This window comes from Mercenaria mercenaria, chromosome 13, assembly GCF_021730395.1.
Source record: "Mercenaria mercenaria strain notata chromosome 13, MADL_Memer_1, whole genome shotgun sequence".
Lineage (NCBI taxonomy): Eukaryota > Metazoa > Mollusca > Bivalvia > Venerida > Veneridae > Mercenaria > Mercenaria mercenaria.
Window position 1 is genome coordinate 24,763,595 of NC_069373.1, and position 18,004 is coordinate 24,781,598.

The 18,004-nt window shown below is 37.8% G+C and overlaps 1 protein-coding gene across 3 annotated transcripts in view; it reads right to left on the reverse strand.

Moving 5' to 3' along the window:
• Positions 1-18,004, reverse strand: part of LOC123529321 (origin recognition complex subunit 5-like) — a 331,040-nt gene that overhangs the window by 124,429 nt on the left and 188,607 nt on the right. For all 3 annotated transcript variants that reach the window (XM_045309605.2, XM_045309606.2, XM_053521347.1), the window contains exons 8-9: positions 10,153-10,201; positions 6,471-6,620 (exon numbers count right to left, since the gene is read on the reverse strand). In XM_045309605.2, coding sequence (XP_045165540.2) covers positions 6,471-6,620; positions 10,153-10,201 — 199 coding nt within the window. The remainder of the gene's footprint in view (positions 1-6,470; positions 6,621-10,152; positions 10,202-18,004) is intronic.

The window sequence follows — 18,004 nt, forward strand, 5'->3', positions numbered from 1 at the left end:
TGGAAATGGTTTTCCATGTTCAGGCCCCTGTGGCCTTGACCTTTAACAGAGTGACCCTAAAATCGTTAGGGGTCATCTACTCTGCATGACAATCATCCTATGAAGTTTCATCATTCTGGGTCTAGTGGTTCTCAAGTTACTGACGGAAATGGTTTTCAATGTTCAGGCCCCTGTGACCTTGACCTTTAAGAGTGACCCAAAATCGTTAGGGGTCATCTACTCTGCATGACCAATCATCCTATAAGTTTCAACATTCTGGGTCAGAGGTTCTCAAGTTATTGATTGGAAATGGTTTTCCATGTTCAGGCCCCTGTGGCCTTGACCTTTAACAGAGTGACCCTAAAATCGTTAGGGGTCATCTACTCTGCATGACCAATCATCCTATGAAGTTTCATCATTCTGGGTCTAGTGGTTCTCAAGTTACTGACCGGAAATGGTTTTCAATGTTCAGGCCCCTGTGACCTTGACCTTTCATAGAGTGATCCCAAAATCGTTAGGGGTCATCTACTCTGCATGACCAATCATCCTATTAAGTTTCAACATTTTGGGTCAAGTGGTTCTCAAGTTACTGACCGGAAATGGTTTTCAATGTTCAGGCCCCTGTGAGCTTGACCTTTAATGGAGTGACCCCAAAATCGATAGGGGTCATCTACTTTGCATGTACAACCATCCTATGAAGTTTCAACATTCTGGGTCAAGTGGTTCTCTAGTCATTGATTGGAAATGGTTTTCCATGTTTAGGCCCCTGTGACCTTGACCTCTGATGGAGTGACCCCAAAATCAATAGGGGTCATCTACTCTTTATGACCAATCATCCTATGAAGTTTGAACATTCTGGGTCAAGTGGTTCTCTAGTTATTGATCGGAAATGGTTTTCAATGTTCAGGCCCCTGTGACCTTGACCTTTGACGGAGTGACACCGAAATCAATAGGGGTCATCTACTCTTCATGACCAATCATCCTATGAAGTTTCAACATTCTGGGTCAAGTGGTTCTCTAGTTATTGATCAGAAATGGTTTTCAATGTTTAGGCCCCTGTGACCTTGACCTTTGACGGAGTGACCCCCAAATCAATAGGGGTCGTCTACTTTTCATGACCAATCATCCTATGAAGATTAAACATTCTGGGTCAAGTTGTTCTCTAGTTATTGATCGGAAATGGTTTTCAATGTTCAGGCCCCTGTGACCTTGACCTTTGACGGAGTGACCCCAAAAATAATAGGGGTCGTCTACTCCAGCAGCCCTACAACCCTATGAAGTTTGAAGGTTCTAGGTCAAATGGTTCTCTAGTTATTGATCGGAAATGGTTTTCAATGTTCAGGCCCCTGTGACCTTGACCTTTGACGGAGTGACCCCAAAATCAATAGGGGTCGTCTACTCTTCATGACCAATCATCCTATGAAGTTTCAACATTCTGGGTCAAGTTGTTCTCTAGTTATTGATCGGAAATGGTTTTCAATGTTCAGGCCCCTGTGACCTTGACCTTTGACAGAGTGACCCCAAAAACAATAGGGGTCGTTTACTCCAGCAGCCCTACAACCCTATGAAGTTTGAAGGTTCTAGGTCAAATGGTTCTCCTGTTATTGCTCGGAAATGAAGTGTGACGTACGGACGGACGGAGGGACAGGGCGAAAACAATATGTCTCCTGGGGGAAACATAATTACAGCGGGACAGACCAACTGACATGCTTCACTCCAATATATACATTGTATCTGAGGGTATAATTACAGCGGGACAGACCAACTGACATGCTTCACTCCAATAAGTACACTGCATCTGAGGGTATAATTACAGCGAGACAGACCAACTGACATGCTTCACTCCAATAAGTACACTGTATCTGAGGGTATAATTACAGCGAGACAGACCAACTGACATGTTTCACTCCAATATATACATTGTATCTGAGGGTATAATTACAGCGAGACAGACCAACGGACATGTTTCACTCCAATATATACACTGTATCTGAGGGTATAATAACAGTGAGACAGACCAACGGACATGTTTCACTCCAGTATATACATTGTATCTGAGGGTATAATTACAGCGAGACAGACCAACTGACATGCTTCACTCCAATATATACATTGCATCTGAGGGTATAATTACAGCGGGACAGACCAACTGACATGCTTCACTCCAATATATACATTGTATAATTACAGCAAGACAGACCAACTGACATGCTTCACTCCAATATATACATTGCATCTGAGGGTATAATTACAGCGAGACAGACCAACTGACATGCTTCACTCCAATATACATTGTATCTGAGGGTATAATTACAGCGAGACAGACCAACTGACATGTTTCACTCCAATATATACATTGTATCTGAGGGTATAATTACAGTGGGACAGACCAACGGACATGTTTCTCTCCAATATATACACTGTATCTGAGGGTATAATTACAGCTGGACAGACCAACTGACATGCTTCACTCCAATATATACATTGTATCTGAGGGTATAATTACAGCGAGACAGACCAACTGACATGTTTCACTCCAATATATACACGAGTCAAGACTGTTTGAAGAGACCGACTTTGGGAAGCAGCAAAAAAGGTCACTTATGACAGGGAGTCTCTTAAACAGTCTCACTTAACAGGATGACGCTGGTTTCATATATTTTTCCAATTAAAGTACATGAATATCTGATACTTATATATTGGCCTCTTTTAAGGTAGGAGTGGAAAATGATTAAATACTATTTCTTTAATTGCATATTGATAAAATATAAATTTCAAATAATTTGCATCATTCGTATGATGTTGATCAAACAAGTTTAAGCTCATGATCTGGCAAGAAAATAAAGGGGAGCAGTAAAATATAAATGTTCCATTTGAACTATTTACACACTGAGGTTTTATGATATTTATATTTTTATGTACTAATTGTTCATTGACATTTATTCGATTATTGACTGCATCTTTAATCCACCCGCCCCCTTAGCTCAGTAGGTAAGAGCGTTGGTCTACGGATCGCGGGGTTGTGAGTTCGATCCTCGGGCGGGGCGTATGTTCTCCGTGACTATTTGATAAACGACATTGTGTCTGAAATCATTAGTCCTCCACCTCTGATTCATGTGGGGAAGTTGGCAGTTACTTGCGGAGAACAGGTTTGTACTGGTACAGAATCCAGGAACACTGGTTAGGTTAACTGCCCGCCGTTACATGACTGAAATACTGTTGAAAAACGGCGTTAAACCCAAAACAAACAAACAAAAGCATCTTTAATCTGTGTTTACTTCGTCGTTTCCTGTTAAATACCGCCATATTTTTGTTTCACCAGGAATAAAGTTAATTTATGCACCGACTCCGATTTCTTCAGCGACTTTATACACTGGTTTTCCCTAATCGAGCAATTCAAGTGCCTTAACACGCTGTTCTAATGTCAAAACAGTTCTTTTTTATGTTTTTCATCAGTCATTTTTTGTAAACAAATAAGTTCTCGTCTCAAACAACTTCACGCGAGATAAAGAACGGTAACACTATCATGTCAAATCTTGCGAGGGAGCGTCTCAAAGTCACTGAAAAAACGGTCTAAATATCGATTCAGGAGCCTGATTTCAGTCGCTTGTCGCGTAAGGCAGGGGGTTGCTTAATTCAGACTCTTTTAATAGTAAATTGCGTCCGGAGCATAAAATAGGGTCGCATATGACAGGGAGCCGCTAAATTCAGGGGGTCGTTAAGGCAGTCTAGACTGTACATTGTATCTGAGGGTATAATTACAGTGGGACAGACCAACAGACATGTTTCACTCCAATATATACACCGTATCTGAGGGTATAATTACAGTGGGACAGACCAACTGAAAGTTTCACTCCAATATATACCGTATTTTACTTAAGTCTTTGGACAGCATAAAATAATTATTTTTTTCACTGTCCCAAGACTTATTTCCCAAAAAGTAATTATTTTGAAAAGTGTCCCAAAAATATGGACACAATAATCGTCATCGGGTAACATCCCCCACCCACCCGTGTTGAAAGCGAAAAAAAAAACTTAACGATTATCGGTAATTATTCTGTTGATAAACAAAGTAATTGGCCTTGTTTTCATCATCAATTAACACCTCCTCAAAGAGCTAAAAGAAGTGTGTCGGTATCATGACATTAGAAAGTGGAGATCAAAGCGGTATTATAGTTTCCCCGAGAATTTCATGGCATTACGTCATGTTTTCGCGCCAAGTTGCACATCACTGTTTGATCGTACCGCCTTGTTTCTTAAGTGCTGAGAAGCAGATCTAGTGTTGTAACAATCAATAAAAAAAAAAGCTTCTTTTTAATTTGTTAAAGCCAATGTGCAATATCCCGTATAAACTGACAGGTAAACATGTCAAACTATAATTATAATAGCGGATATCTTACCTCTGTGACCTATTTGCCCTCAAGGAACTTACAAAATGGTTTGAGAAGAATATCTTATTATAAAGTGTCGTGTCAGAAAATACATGTACATGTACAAAGATTCATTCAAAACTTCTTAAAAATACGCAACATCATTATTGTTTTTGTTTTTTAACCGCATTTTCTATTTTACGTTCATGAGGTCACGTAACAGAAATCTGTTTGCCAAAAATCGTTTTACTTCATATTTTTAAATTGCTGCCGCCTTTTCATTATTTAAGATTTTTCTACTCTGTTTTTTGTACTTTCTGGTCAAAAGTCTGAATTTTATGCCCACAGTTTGTATCATTTATTTACTTTTAGAAAGAAATAAGTATTAGGATCGCGCTGTTTGAAATTTTGCAAGTAATTTTATGAAAATTCGACCGTTTTTATAGAATTTTGCCAACATTTCTGTCGATACCTTTTTAAAATCGTTATAGAATTCAAACTATATTACTTCTCAATCGGTGTTGAAAATCTGAAACGATAAAATCAAAAAATGAATGCGTGACGCGCGTTTTTTGTATACGTGTCGATGAACAAAAGTACAGCGTTGTAAGTTAGACATTACAATAGGTTGCACGTGCTCGTGGAATGGAAAATTAATGGCATGGCGTTTTGATATCTGTACGATTTGCGGGTAAATTCCAGTCAGTGGTAAATAAAAATAAATAAATAACGGAAAATGGACTTCCTGGCTGCAGCAGAAAAAAAATACAAAAAAAAAATACAACACTTAACTGGTATGGTAAAAAAACACTTTACTAGTAAAAAGACGACACAAAAATGTTAAAAAAATAGTCTTTGGTTCTTATAATTTGATATTTTGATGGATACAACACCATACAATGTATAATAACAGTATTTGGGTTACATCTTGAATCAGTACACAACATTAGTCCTAACACTTAGGGACGAAAAATACGCTGAGAAAATCCACATTTTAGGGGTGTCCCAAGATTTAGGGTGTCCCAAGACTTAGGTAAAATACGGTACATTGTATCTGAGGGTATAATTACAGCAAGACAGACCAACTGAATGCTTCACTCTAATATATACATGGTATCTGAGGGTATAATTACAGCGGGACAGACCAACTGACATGCTTCACTCCAATAAATACATTGTATCTGAGGGTATAATTACAGCGAGACAGACCAACTGACATGCTTCACTCCAATAAGTACATTGTATCTGAGGGTATAATTACAGCAAGACAGATCAACTGACATGTTTCACTCCAATATATACATTGTATCTGAGGGTATAATTACAGCAAGACAGACCAACGGACATGTTTCACTCCAATATATACACTGTATCTGAGGGTATAATTACAGCGAGACAGACCAACGGACATGTTTCACTCCAATATATACACTGTATCTGAGGGTATAATTACAGCGAGACAGACCAACGGACATGTTTCACTCCAATATATACATAGTACCTGAGGGTATAATTACAGCGGGACAGACCAACTGACATGTTTCACTCCAATATATACATAGTACCTGAGGGTATAATTACAGCGAGACAGACCAACGGACATGTTTCTCTCCAATATATACACCGTATCTGAGGGTATAATTACAGCGGGACAGACCAACTGACATGTTTCTCTCCAATATATACACCGTATCTGAGGGTATAATTACAGCGGGACAGACCAACTGACATGTTTCTCTCCAATATATACACCGTATCTGAGGGTATAATTACAGCGGGACAAACCAACAGACATGCTTCACTCAAATATATACATTGTATCTGAGGGTATAATTACAGCAGGACAGACCAACTGACATGTTTCACTCCAATATATACACTGTATCTGAGGGTATAATTACAGAGACCAATGGACAAGCTTCACTCTAATATATACATTGTATCTGAGGGTATAATTACAGCAGGACAGACCAAAGGGACATGCTTCACTCTAATATATGCATTGTATTTGAAAGGCCAACGGACATGCTTCACTCCAGTATATACATTGTATCTGAGGGTATAATTATAAAGGATTAGCTGCCCTGTGAGAGATAAGCATAATTTTTTTTCATGATATACCTTGTAAGGCAACACTATCTGTTGTCTCCAGATCATACTGGTAGCGCTCCCACTGAGAACTCGATACTTCTCTCAAGTACAGGGTGTGCAATGCTTTTTTCAAATGTGGTTCTATATTCTTCCATAATTTCTTTGTATCATTCAGTGAGGCTGAAAAATAACAAGCAAATTCAGTGAACTGGTATCCCTACAAAATGGGATAAAGGTTTCACCCTGAAAAACACTCTCTGCTTACAAACAAGAGGGCCATGTAGGCCCTGTATCGCTCACCTGACCTATTGACCTAAAGATCATCAAGATTAACATTCTGACCAAGTTTCATTAAGATATGGTCATAAATGTGGTCTCTAAAGTGTTAACTAGCTTTTCCTTTGATTTGACCCGGTGACCTAGTTTTTCACATGACCCAGATTCGAACTTGACCTAAAGATCATCCAGATTAACATTCTGACTAAGTTTCATGAAGATACAGTCATAAATGTGGCCTCTAGAGTGTTAACAAGTTTTTCCTTTCATTTGACCTAGTGACCTAGCTTTTGACCCCACCTGACCCAGATTTAAACTTGACCTATAGATCATCAAGATTAACATTCTGACTAAGTTTCATTAAGATATGGTCATAAATGTGGCCTCTACAGTGTTAACTAGCTTTTCCTTTAATTTGACCTGGTGACAAAGTTTTTGATCCTCTAGACCCAGATTCAAACTAGACCTTAAGGCCATCAAGATTAACATTCTGACCCAGATTCATGAAGATACAGTCATAAATGTGGCCTCTTGAGTGTTAACAAGCTACCTTTAATTTGACCTGGTGACCTAGTTTTTGATCCTGAATGACCCAATATTGAATTCATCAAAGATTTTATTGAGAGTAACATTCTGACCAAGTTTCATTAAGATTGGGCCAAAATTGTGACCTCTAGAGTGTTAACAAGCTCTTCCTTTGATCTGACCTGGTTACCTAGTTTTAGACCCCAAATGACTCAATATCGAACTCGTCGAAGATTTTATTGAGGGTAACATTCTGACCAAGTTTCATTAAGATTGAGCCAAAACTGTGACCTCTAGAGAGTTAACAAGCTTTTATTTTGCATTTGACCTGGTGACCTAGTTTTTGACCCCAGATGACCCAATATCGAACTCGTCCAAGATTTTATTGAAACATTCTGACCAAGTTTCATTAAGATTGGGCCAGAATTGTGACCTCTAGAGTATTAACAAGGTTTTCCTTTGATTTGACCTGGTGACCTAGTTTTTGACCCCAGATGACTCAATATTAAACTCGTCCAAGATTTTATTGAGAGTAACATTCTGACCAAGTTTCATTAAGATTGGACCAAAATTGTGACCTCTAGAGTGTTAACAAGCTTTTCCTTTGATTTGACCTGGTGACCTAGTTTTTGACCCCAGATGACCCAATATCGAACTCATCCAAGATTTTATTGAGAGTAACATTCTGACCAAGTTTTATTAAGACTGGTCCAGAGTGTTAACAAGCTTTTCCTTTGATTTGACCTGGTGACCTAGTTTTTGATCCCAGATGACCCAATATCAAACTCATCCAAGATTTTATTGAGAATAACATTCTGACCAAGTTTCATTAAGATTGGGCCAAAATTGTGACCTCTAGAGTGTTAACAAGCATTTCCTTTGATTTGATGGACGACTGATGGACGGACGACAATGGATGACGGACACAGGGTGATCACAAAAGCTCACCTTTGAGCACTTTGTGCTCAGGTGAGCTAAAAACACTTATATTTCCAAAACTGTTGTCAATTTGGTCCCAATGTCTCCTTCCTTACTCAAATTTGTTAGCTAACACAGTTTACAAATTTTTGATACAAAATCCTCTTTAAAGCAGGACAAAATATATCCAAAATTTTAGATCTAAAGAAATTGTTTTGGGTTGTGTAAATCAGACTGGGTGAACATTTGTGTAAAATTATTTTAAAACTGGGCCTGCTGTTTCTGACAAGAATATTTTATAAGTTTCCACTATATACAAATAGGGAAAAAAATGGCCATAGCCCCTGGTGGCCACGTTTTTTGATAAATTGAAATAATTTTAACAAACTTAGTAAAGAATCACACAAGGACCATTTATGTGAAATTATTTCAAAATCGGGCCAGCAGTTTCATATACAAGAAGATATTTAAAGTTTCCACTATATACATATAGGGAAAAGTGACCACGCCCCCTGGCCGCCATATTTTTTGACGAACTGATTAATTTGAAGAAACTTAGTAAAGGATCACACAAGGACCATTTGCGTAAAATTATTTCAAAATACGGCCAGCAATTTCATACAAGAAGATTTTTAAACTTTCCACTATATACATATGATATAGGGAAAAGTGACCATGCCCCCTGGTGGCCATGTTTTTTGAAGAATCATAATAATTTGAACAACCTTGATAGAGGGTTACATAAGGATCATTTGTGTGAAATCATTTCGAAATCGGACCTGCAGTATAAGAGGAGAGAAGATTTTTCTATTTTTATGTGCAACCAAGCAGAACCATTTGAACAAGGACCACCCAAGGAACATCCAGGCCATGCAGGGCACTAGACAACTTTTGGGGACAGGTACCCATACCCTCAGGAAGGGGAATTTTTCGACATTTTAAGACGAAAAGGGGAACTTTAAGCCATGTATATGTGACTACTTTTCACACTTATTAATACTGTTTTCAATCATTCCTAACTGATGTGACTATATTGCAACAGTAATCTTCCTTAGAGGCACTATATAATACTAAAAGAAAGAGTTCATATCTATTTGTGTCAAACAACCTATCATCAGGGGAATTTTCTTCTGAGAAAGGGGAAAAAAACCTATTATTTAGGAGGGGAATGGTACCCATATTCGGCCCCAAAAATGGCCAAACAAGTGCCCTGCCATGTTTCATCAACTTCCACCCAATGGTTTCAGAGGAGATGTTGTTTAAGTGTGGAAGGATGGACGCCCACAAATCTTTTTTTTTGTTAGTGGGGAAGGGGTAATGTGACAGTGGGTATGTGGATGGGGGACTGTGCAGCAGTGATGTGGGAGTGGGAGATGCTGCACATCGTCTCATTGCCACCTACATATATGCCAAGGTTGAAGAATGGTTATGAAATTATGCTCAAGACCTAAAATATGAAGGACAAATTTTACCTTTGAGCTATATATGTGACCTTGACCTGTGACCTACCTACCTGGTTCATGTGCTCTACACTATTTCATTGCTATCAACCTATATGCCAAGTTCAATAGTCAAAACCTTGAATAGGTATTAAGTTATGCTCAGAAAACGAAATATGATGGACAGACACATGTGCCATCACATAATATGTCTGTTTTTCCAAATAATGATTTCTTTTTGGAGGGGAAGGCGTGGAAGAGTAATGTGAATTGTTGCACCTTGCAAATCTTCTCATCGCTATCCACCTACATTCCAAGTTTAAAGTCAAAACCTTGAATAGTTTAGCAGTTATGCTCCAGAAACAAAATACAAATGACAAAATCTGATGTCTGCACATCATTTCATTGCCACCTACCTACATGTCAAGTTTTAAGTCAATACCTTGAAGGGTTATTAAGTTAGGGCAATGGAGAAAAGCCATTACTTTCATATTTAGTGATCACATGGCAGTTCAGTCAAAAAATGCAAATAGAAACCTCTTAATGAATTTTACCTTCTCCGGTACTGACTGGCTGAATGTACTTCTTGAAATTCAGTGACACCTGCATAATAGAAAACATACAATTCATGTTTAGTTCATTAACTCGAGGATTCCTGCATAAAAGAAAACATACAATTACAATTAATTTAATCAGTGGCACCAAATGTAAAAATTCGGAACATGACCTTATAATGATGTCTCAGACCAAGTTTGATGAAGGTCCATCAAGCAGTTCATGAGAAGAAGTAGTTTGAAGGTTATTCTATTTCAAGCACTAGCAGCCCCAGAAGGGGCCAAGTGACCCCCATTTGAATAAGTTTGGGAGAAGAACCTCACAATGATAATACAGACTAAGTTCAACAAAAATCCATCAAGCAATTTATCAGAAGTCATTTATTTAAAGGTTTGTCTATTTTTGCTCTTGCAGCCCTTTAGAGGGGCCAAGTGCTCTCATTATGAGCAAATTTCAGAGAGAACCTTACAATGACGCTACAGACCTGGTTTGATATAGATCTGTTAAGTTATTTAAGATTTATTTCTCTATTTTTAGCTCTTTTGGCACCCATTTGCCCCCCCCCCCCCCATTTGCATCAACTTGAGAGAGGGCATTACAATGATGTTACAGATCAAGTTTGATAACAAGGAGCTGCGTTCAATAAACGCTTGATGTCCCTGGTGGCATCCTTGTCGATACAAAGCAACCTAAGTCCAAAACGAGGTCAAGTTCAAGGTCAATGGTCACAGGTTACATCTGCATTAGTATCAAGTCATTTTAGTAAGGGGTATTGATGCTAGACGAAACGGTCCCATTTGGTTAACCAAGACATGGCCCATAAAAAGCAACCTAAGTCCAAAACGAGGTCAAGGTCAAACTGAGGTCAGGTGATGTTTGAAGATGAGGAATGGTCACAGGTTACATCTGCATTAGTATCAAGTCATTCTAGTAAGGGGTATTGATGCTAGACGAAACGGTCCCATTTGGTTAACCTCGTACGGACGGACGAACGCACGGACGGACGGACAGGACAATCACTATATGCCTCCCGCATCAGTAGATGCTGGGGGCATAAAAATCCATTTATGAGAAGAAGTTGTTTAAGGTTTATTTATTTCTAGCTAAGGGACTAAATGCCACATATGGACAAATTGAGAGCCAAACAATCTGACAAACTTCTGTAAGTAGCAGAAAACTGGTATCCTGAGTGTTATTAAGGATTTTTTCAAAAATGTGCGTACAAACCAATTTTATTGTTTACTTTTACGTTGTAATTGCAAACACTGCCTACATCTTATTTAGATAAACATTCTGACAAATATTCATGATGGTCAGATAGACAATGAGCCCTCCAGCCTGTTAACAAGCTTTTTCTATCATTTAACCTAGTGAACTAGTTTTTGACCTCTGGTAACCCATTTCCAAACCAGACCTAGATCTCACGAAGTCAAACAATCTGACAAAATTTTATGAAGACTACAAAGACAAGAGCTGTCACTGGAGACAGCACGCTCGACTATTTCGATGCTGGATAGTGAAACTGGGCACATCTGAGGAAACTAGAGCTGTCACTGAAGTGTTTAATTACTCCAATTGTGGATGAAGATATTGCACAACAGCCTGAGCCTATGTCAAAAATATCAACTTAAAGTAATAAGAGAGGTAAAGATAAAATGTATCAAAACACTATATAAGTATATCCTAAGCAAAAAGGGGCAGAGTTATGCAGCTTGTGTCATATAGTGTGGGTGATGATGCTGAACAACTATTTTAAGTTTGAATCAAATCCATTCAGTAATAACAGAGACAGAGTGAAAGTGCATCAAAACTTTAACCTAAAATTCTAAGTAAAAAGGGGGAATAATTAATGTAAAATGGGTGCCAGAGTTATGCACCTTGCATCATATGGTGTGGGTGATGATGTTGAACAACTATTTTAAGTTTGAATCAAATCCATTCAGTAATAACAGAGACAGAGTGAAAGTGCATCAAAACTTTAACCTAAAATTCTAAGTAAAAAGGGGAAATAATTCATGAAAAATTGGTCCCAGAGTTATGCACCTTGTGTAATATGATAAGGGTAATGATGTTGAACAACTATTTTAAGTTTGAATCAGATCCATTCAGTAATAACAGAGATAGAGTGAAAGTGCATAAAACTTTAACCCGAAATTCTAAGTAAAAAGGGGAATAATTCATGAAATATTGTGCCAGAGTTATGCACCTTGTGTCATATGATGTGGGTGATGATGCTGAACAACTATTTCAAGTTTGAATCAAATCCATTCAGTAATGACAGAGGTAGAGTGAAAGTGCACCAAAACTTTAACCTGAAATTCTAAGTAAAAAGGGGGAATAATTCATGAAAATATGGTGCCAGAGTTATGCACCTTGTGTCATATGATGTAGGTGATGATGTTGAACAACTATTTTAAGTTTGAATCAAATCCATTCAGTAATAATAGAGATAAGAGTGAAAGTGCATCAAAACTTTAACCTGATATTCTAAGTGAAAATGGGGGATAATTCATGAAATATTGGTGCCAGAGTTATGGCCCTTATGTCAGACGATGTGGATGATGATGAGGAATAAGCATTTCAAGTTTGAATCAAATCCATCAAGTCATTACAGAGATAAGTTGAAAAAAGAGAAAGTGCACCAAAACTTTAACCAAGGTGGGGACGCGGAAAGACGCCGACGCCGACGCCGGGGCGAGTAGGATAGCTCTCCTTATACTTCGTATAGTCGAGCTAAAAATGTGGCCTAGTGACATAGCTTTTGAGATCATGTAAATCAGTTTTGTATTAGACAAACAATCTAATAAAATTTTATAAAGATCAAGTAGACAAGAGCTACGAACACGAAATGCCCCCCTTGATGCATTCAGTGATTGCACAAGAAACAGAAATTTCAAAAGTCCTACTGTTCTGGGTCAATGTGACCTTGACCATTCACCTAATATCAATAGGCTATTCTCAAGTTATCATCCGGAAAACGTTTAACTGATCCGGACCACTGTGACCTTGACCTTTGGCCTGCTGACCTCAAAATCAATATATATCATCTGCTGGTGATGACCAACCTCCCTATCAACTTTCTTGATCCTAGGCCCAAGCGTTTTTGAATTATTATCTGGAAACCGTTTAACTGTTACGAGTCACTGTGACCTTGACCTAGGACCTACTGACCTCAAAATCAATAGGGGTCATCTGTCAACATTCATGATCCTAGGTGCTAGCGTTCTCAAGTTATTGTCCGGAAACAGTTTATCTGTTCGGTTAGTGTGACCTTGACCTTTGATCTACTGACCTAAAAATCAATAGGGGTCATCTGCTGGTCATTACCAACCTACCTATCAACTTTCATTATCCTAGGCTCAAGTGCTCTTGAGTTTTCATTGGGAAACGGATTGGTCTACATACCAACCGACCGACATCTGCAAAACAATATACCCCTCATTCTTTGAAAGTGGGGGGTGGGGGGGGGATGCATAAAAATGTGGCCTCTAACAGATTCTTTGTATGGTTAGCCCTTTCAACCTAGTTTTTTTTAACTCTGGTTACCCAAGTGAATCTTGACCTAGATTTCACAGAGATACCCTTTCTGACAAAGTTTGATGAACATCAGGTAGAAACAAGAGCTCATAGAACACGAAATGCCCCCCTTGATGCATTCAGTAACTGCACAAGGAACAGAAATTATTTGGTCACTTTGCACTGGACTTTTGACATACTGACCTCGAATCAATAATTATGGGTCATAAGTGACCTTTGTCCCAAATGTGATCTTACACCAAAGCATTCCCTAGTTATTTGGCAAAAAAGGTCTACTGTTCTAGGTCAGTGTGACCTTGAACTTTGACCTACTGACCTCAAAATCAATACGGGTCATCTGCTGGCCATGACCAACCTCCCTATCAACTTTCATGATCCTAGGCCCAACAATTCTTGAGTTATCATCCAGAAACCGTTAAACTGTTCCACATCACTGTGACCTTGACCTTGAATCTACTGACATCAAAATCAATAGGGGTCATTTGCTTGTCATGACCATCCCCCCTATCAATATTTACGATCCTAGGCCCAACTGTTCTTGAGTTATCATCACTGTGACCTTGACCTTTGGCCTAATGATCTTAATAGCAATAGGGGTCATCTGCTGGACATGATCAACCTCACTATCAACTTTCATGATCCTAGACCAAAGCGTTCTTGAGTTATCATCCAGAAACCGTTTAAAATGTTCCAGGTCACTATGACCTTGACCTTTGATCTACTGACCTCAAAATCAATAATGGTCATCTGCTGGTCATGAACAACCTCCCTATCAACTTCCATGATCTAGGCATAAACAATATAAAAAAGAATGGAAAATCCATCTTATTTTTATTCTTTTTCCTAGATGCTCATTTTACATTTTTTTTTTCTCTCCTCCTGGCACTTATTTTTTAAAAACTTCCTGTAAAACCAAAAATAAAACTCTGGCCTTAACAATGTATTAATTGACCTAATGACCGAGTTGTTTACTTCAGAAGAACCAGTTTCAAACTTGAAAAGGATTTTATAGAGGGTAAGGTTCTGACAAAGTTTCATGAAGATTTGGCCAATATTGCAACCTCTAGTGTGAAAACAGTGACACTTGGCGACACACAACGAGGGACACAAGGCAATGACAATTGAGTGGTTCGATGCAGCGGATGTATGAGGGAAACTAAGAATCAATACAAGATATTAGTAAACAAGAGGGCCAAGATGGCCCTAGGTCGCTCATCTGAGAAACACACCATAACAGTGTAAACATGTTTGACCTAGTGATTTAATGGAAACAAATATTCTGACCAATATTCATTAAGATTGGACTAAAAATGTAGTCTCTTAAGTGTAAACAAGTATTTTCTTCAATTTGACCTAGTGACCTCGTTTTTGAGCCAAGATGACCTACATTCGAACTTGACCTAGATTTGATCAAGGCAATCATTCTGACCAAATTTCATCAACCTCAATTGAAAAATACAACCTCTATCGCATACAAAACGTTTTTTTTTTATTTGTCCTAGCGACCTAGTTTTTGACCCCAGATGACCCATATTCAAACTTGACCTTAATTTAATCAAGGCAATCATTCTGACCAAATTTCATGAAGATCAATTGAAAAATACAGTTTCTATTGCATACACAAGGTTTTTCTTTGATTTGACCTAGTGACCTAGTTTTTGATCCCACATGACCCATTTTCGAACTTGGCCTAGGTTTCATCAAGGCAATCATTCTGACAAAATTTCATGAAGATCAATTGAAAAATACAGCCTCTATCACATACACAAGGTTTTACTTTGATTTGACCTAGTAACCTATTTTTTGACCCCAGATGACCCGTTTTCGAGCCTGGCCTAGACTTCATCAAGGCAATCATTCTGACTAAAATTCATGAAGATCAATTGAAAAATACAGCCTCTATCGCATACACAAGGTTTTTCTTTGATTTGACCTAGTGACCTAGTTTTTGACCCCACATGACCCATTTTCGAACCTGGCCTAGATTTCATCAAGGCAATCATTCTGACAAAATTTCATGAAAATGAATTGAAAAATACAGCCTGTATTGCATACACAAGCTAAATGTTGACAGACAGACGACAGATGCCGGACATCAAGTGATCACAAAAACTCACATGAGCTAAAAAAAAAGCAGATAAACTGAAATTGAGAAGCTTGCCATAAAATTTTAACCATCCTTACAACAACATTTGACCCAAGTGACCTTGACCTTTAAGATACCTGACCCTATGCTATCAGATGTCTGACCTTTACCAAGACCAACCACTATGCAAAGTTTGATGATAACAGGGACAATAGTTAAGAAGATTTAGTAAAACAGAGAAGGTTGCCATAAACCTGAATGCAATAGTCCTCCTTATTCTTTGAACTACAAACACACCAATAAGTTTTCATGCCTGCTTAGTTAGGTGTGACAGTGTATTTTCTAAATCATCAAATCTCATATTACACCAAATCTACATAGGGCCCTGAATTTTAAATGGACTGAATGTTCTATATCATTTGAATTAATGGAATGCTCTATATTATCTGAATGCTCTCTATTATCTGAATGGACTGAATGCTCTATATTATCTGAATGGATTGAATACTCTATAATTATCTCAATGTATTGAATGCTCTTTAATTATCTGAATGGACTGAATGCTCTATAGGGAGAGCACAGGTCTATGGATCTTGGGTCCTGAGTTTGATCCCTGGGCAAGGCATATGTTCTCTGTAATGATTTGATAGAAGACATTGTGTCTGAAATCATTTGTACTCCACCTCTATCTAATTCATGTGGAGAAGTTGGCAGTAACTTGTGGAGAACAAGTTGGTTCTGGTACAGAAATCAGGAATACTGGTTAGGTTAGCTGCCAGCTGTTACATAACTGAAATACTGTTGAAAAACAGCGTTAAACCCAAAGCAAACAAATAACGGACTGAATGCTCTTTCATTATCTGAATGGATTGAATGCTCTTTCATTATCTGAATGGATTGAATGCTCTTTCATTTTCTGAATGGATTGAATGCTCTTTCATTATCTGAATGGATTGAATGCTCTATATTCTCTGAATGGTTTGAAGGCTCTTTCATTATCTGAATGGATTGAATGCTCTATATTTTCTGAATGGATTGAATGCTCTTTAATTATCTTAATGGACTGAGTTCTTTATACTGTCTGAATGCTCTATATTATCTAAATGGACTGAAAGCTGCATGTTATCTTAATGGACTGAATGCTCTATATTATTAACTGAATGAATTGAGAACTTTTTGTTATCTTAATGGACTGATTGCTCTGTATTATCTGAATGGACTGAAAGCTCTGTGATATCATAAAGGATTGAATGCTCTATATTATCTGAATGGACTGAATGGACTGAAGGCTCTGTGTGCGACGTTAAACCCAACCAAAAAAAAAAAGAATGCTCTGTGTTATTTGAATGGATTGAAAGCTCTATATTATCTGAATGGACTGAATGCTCTATATTATCTGAATGGATTGATTGCTCTATATTATCTGAATGGACTGAAAGCTCTGCTGTGCTATCTGAATGGACTGAATGTTCTTTATTATCTGAATGGATTGATTGCTCTATTGTATCTGAATGGACTTAAAACTCTGTGTTATCTTAAAGGATTGAATGCTCTATATTATCTGAATGGATTGAATGCTCTATATTGAATGCTCTATATTATCTGAATGGACTGAATGTTCTTTACTATCTGAATGGACTGATTGCTCTATATTATCTAAATGGATAGATTGCTCTATAGTATCTGAATGGATTGATTGCTCTATATTATCTGAATGGATTGAATGCTCTATATTGAATGCTCTATATTATCTGAATGGACTGAATGTTCTTTACTATCTGAATGGATTGATTGCTCTATATTATCTGAATGGATTGCTTGCTCTATATTATCTGAATGGATTGCTTGCTCTATAGTATCTGAATGGATTGCTTGCTCTATATTATCTGAATGGATTGCTTGCTCTATAGTATCTGAATGGATTGCTTGCTCTATATTATCTGAATGGATTGCTTGCTCTATATTATCTGAATGGATTGCTTGCTCTATAGTATCTGAATGGATTGCTTGCTCTATATTATCTGAATGGATTGATTGCTCTATATTATCTGAATGGATTGATTGCTCTGTAGTATCTGAATGGATTGATTGCTCTATAGTATCTGAATGGATTGATTGCTCTATATTATCTGAATGGATTGATTGCTCTGTAGTATCTGAATGGATTGATTGCTCTATATTATCTGGATGGATTGCTTGCTCTGTAGTATCTGTATGGATTGATTGCT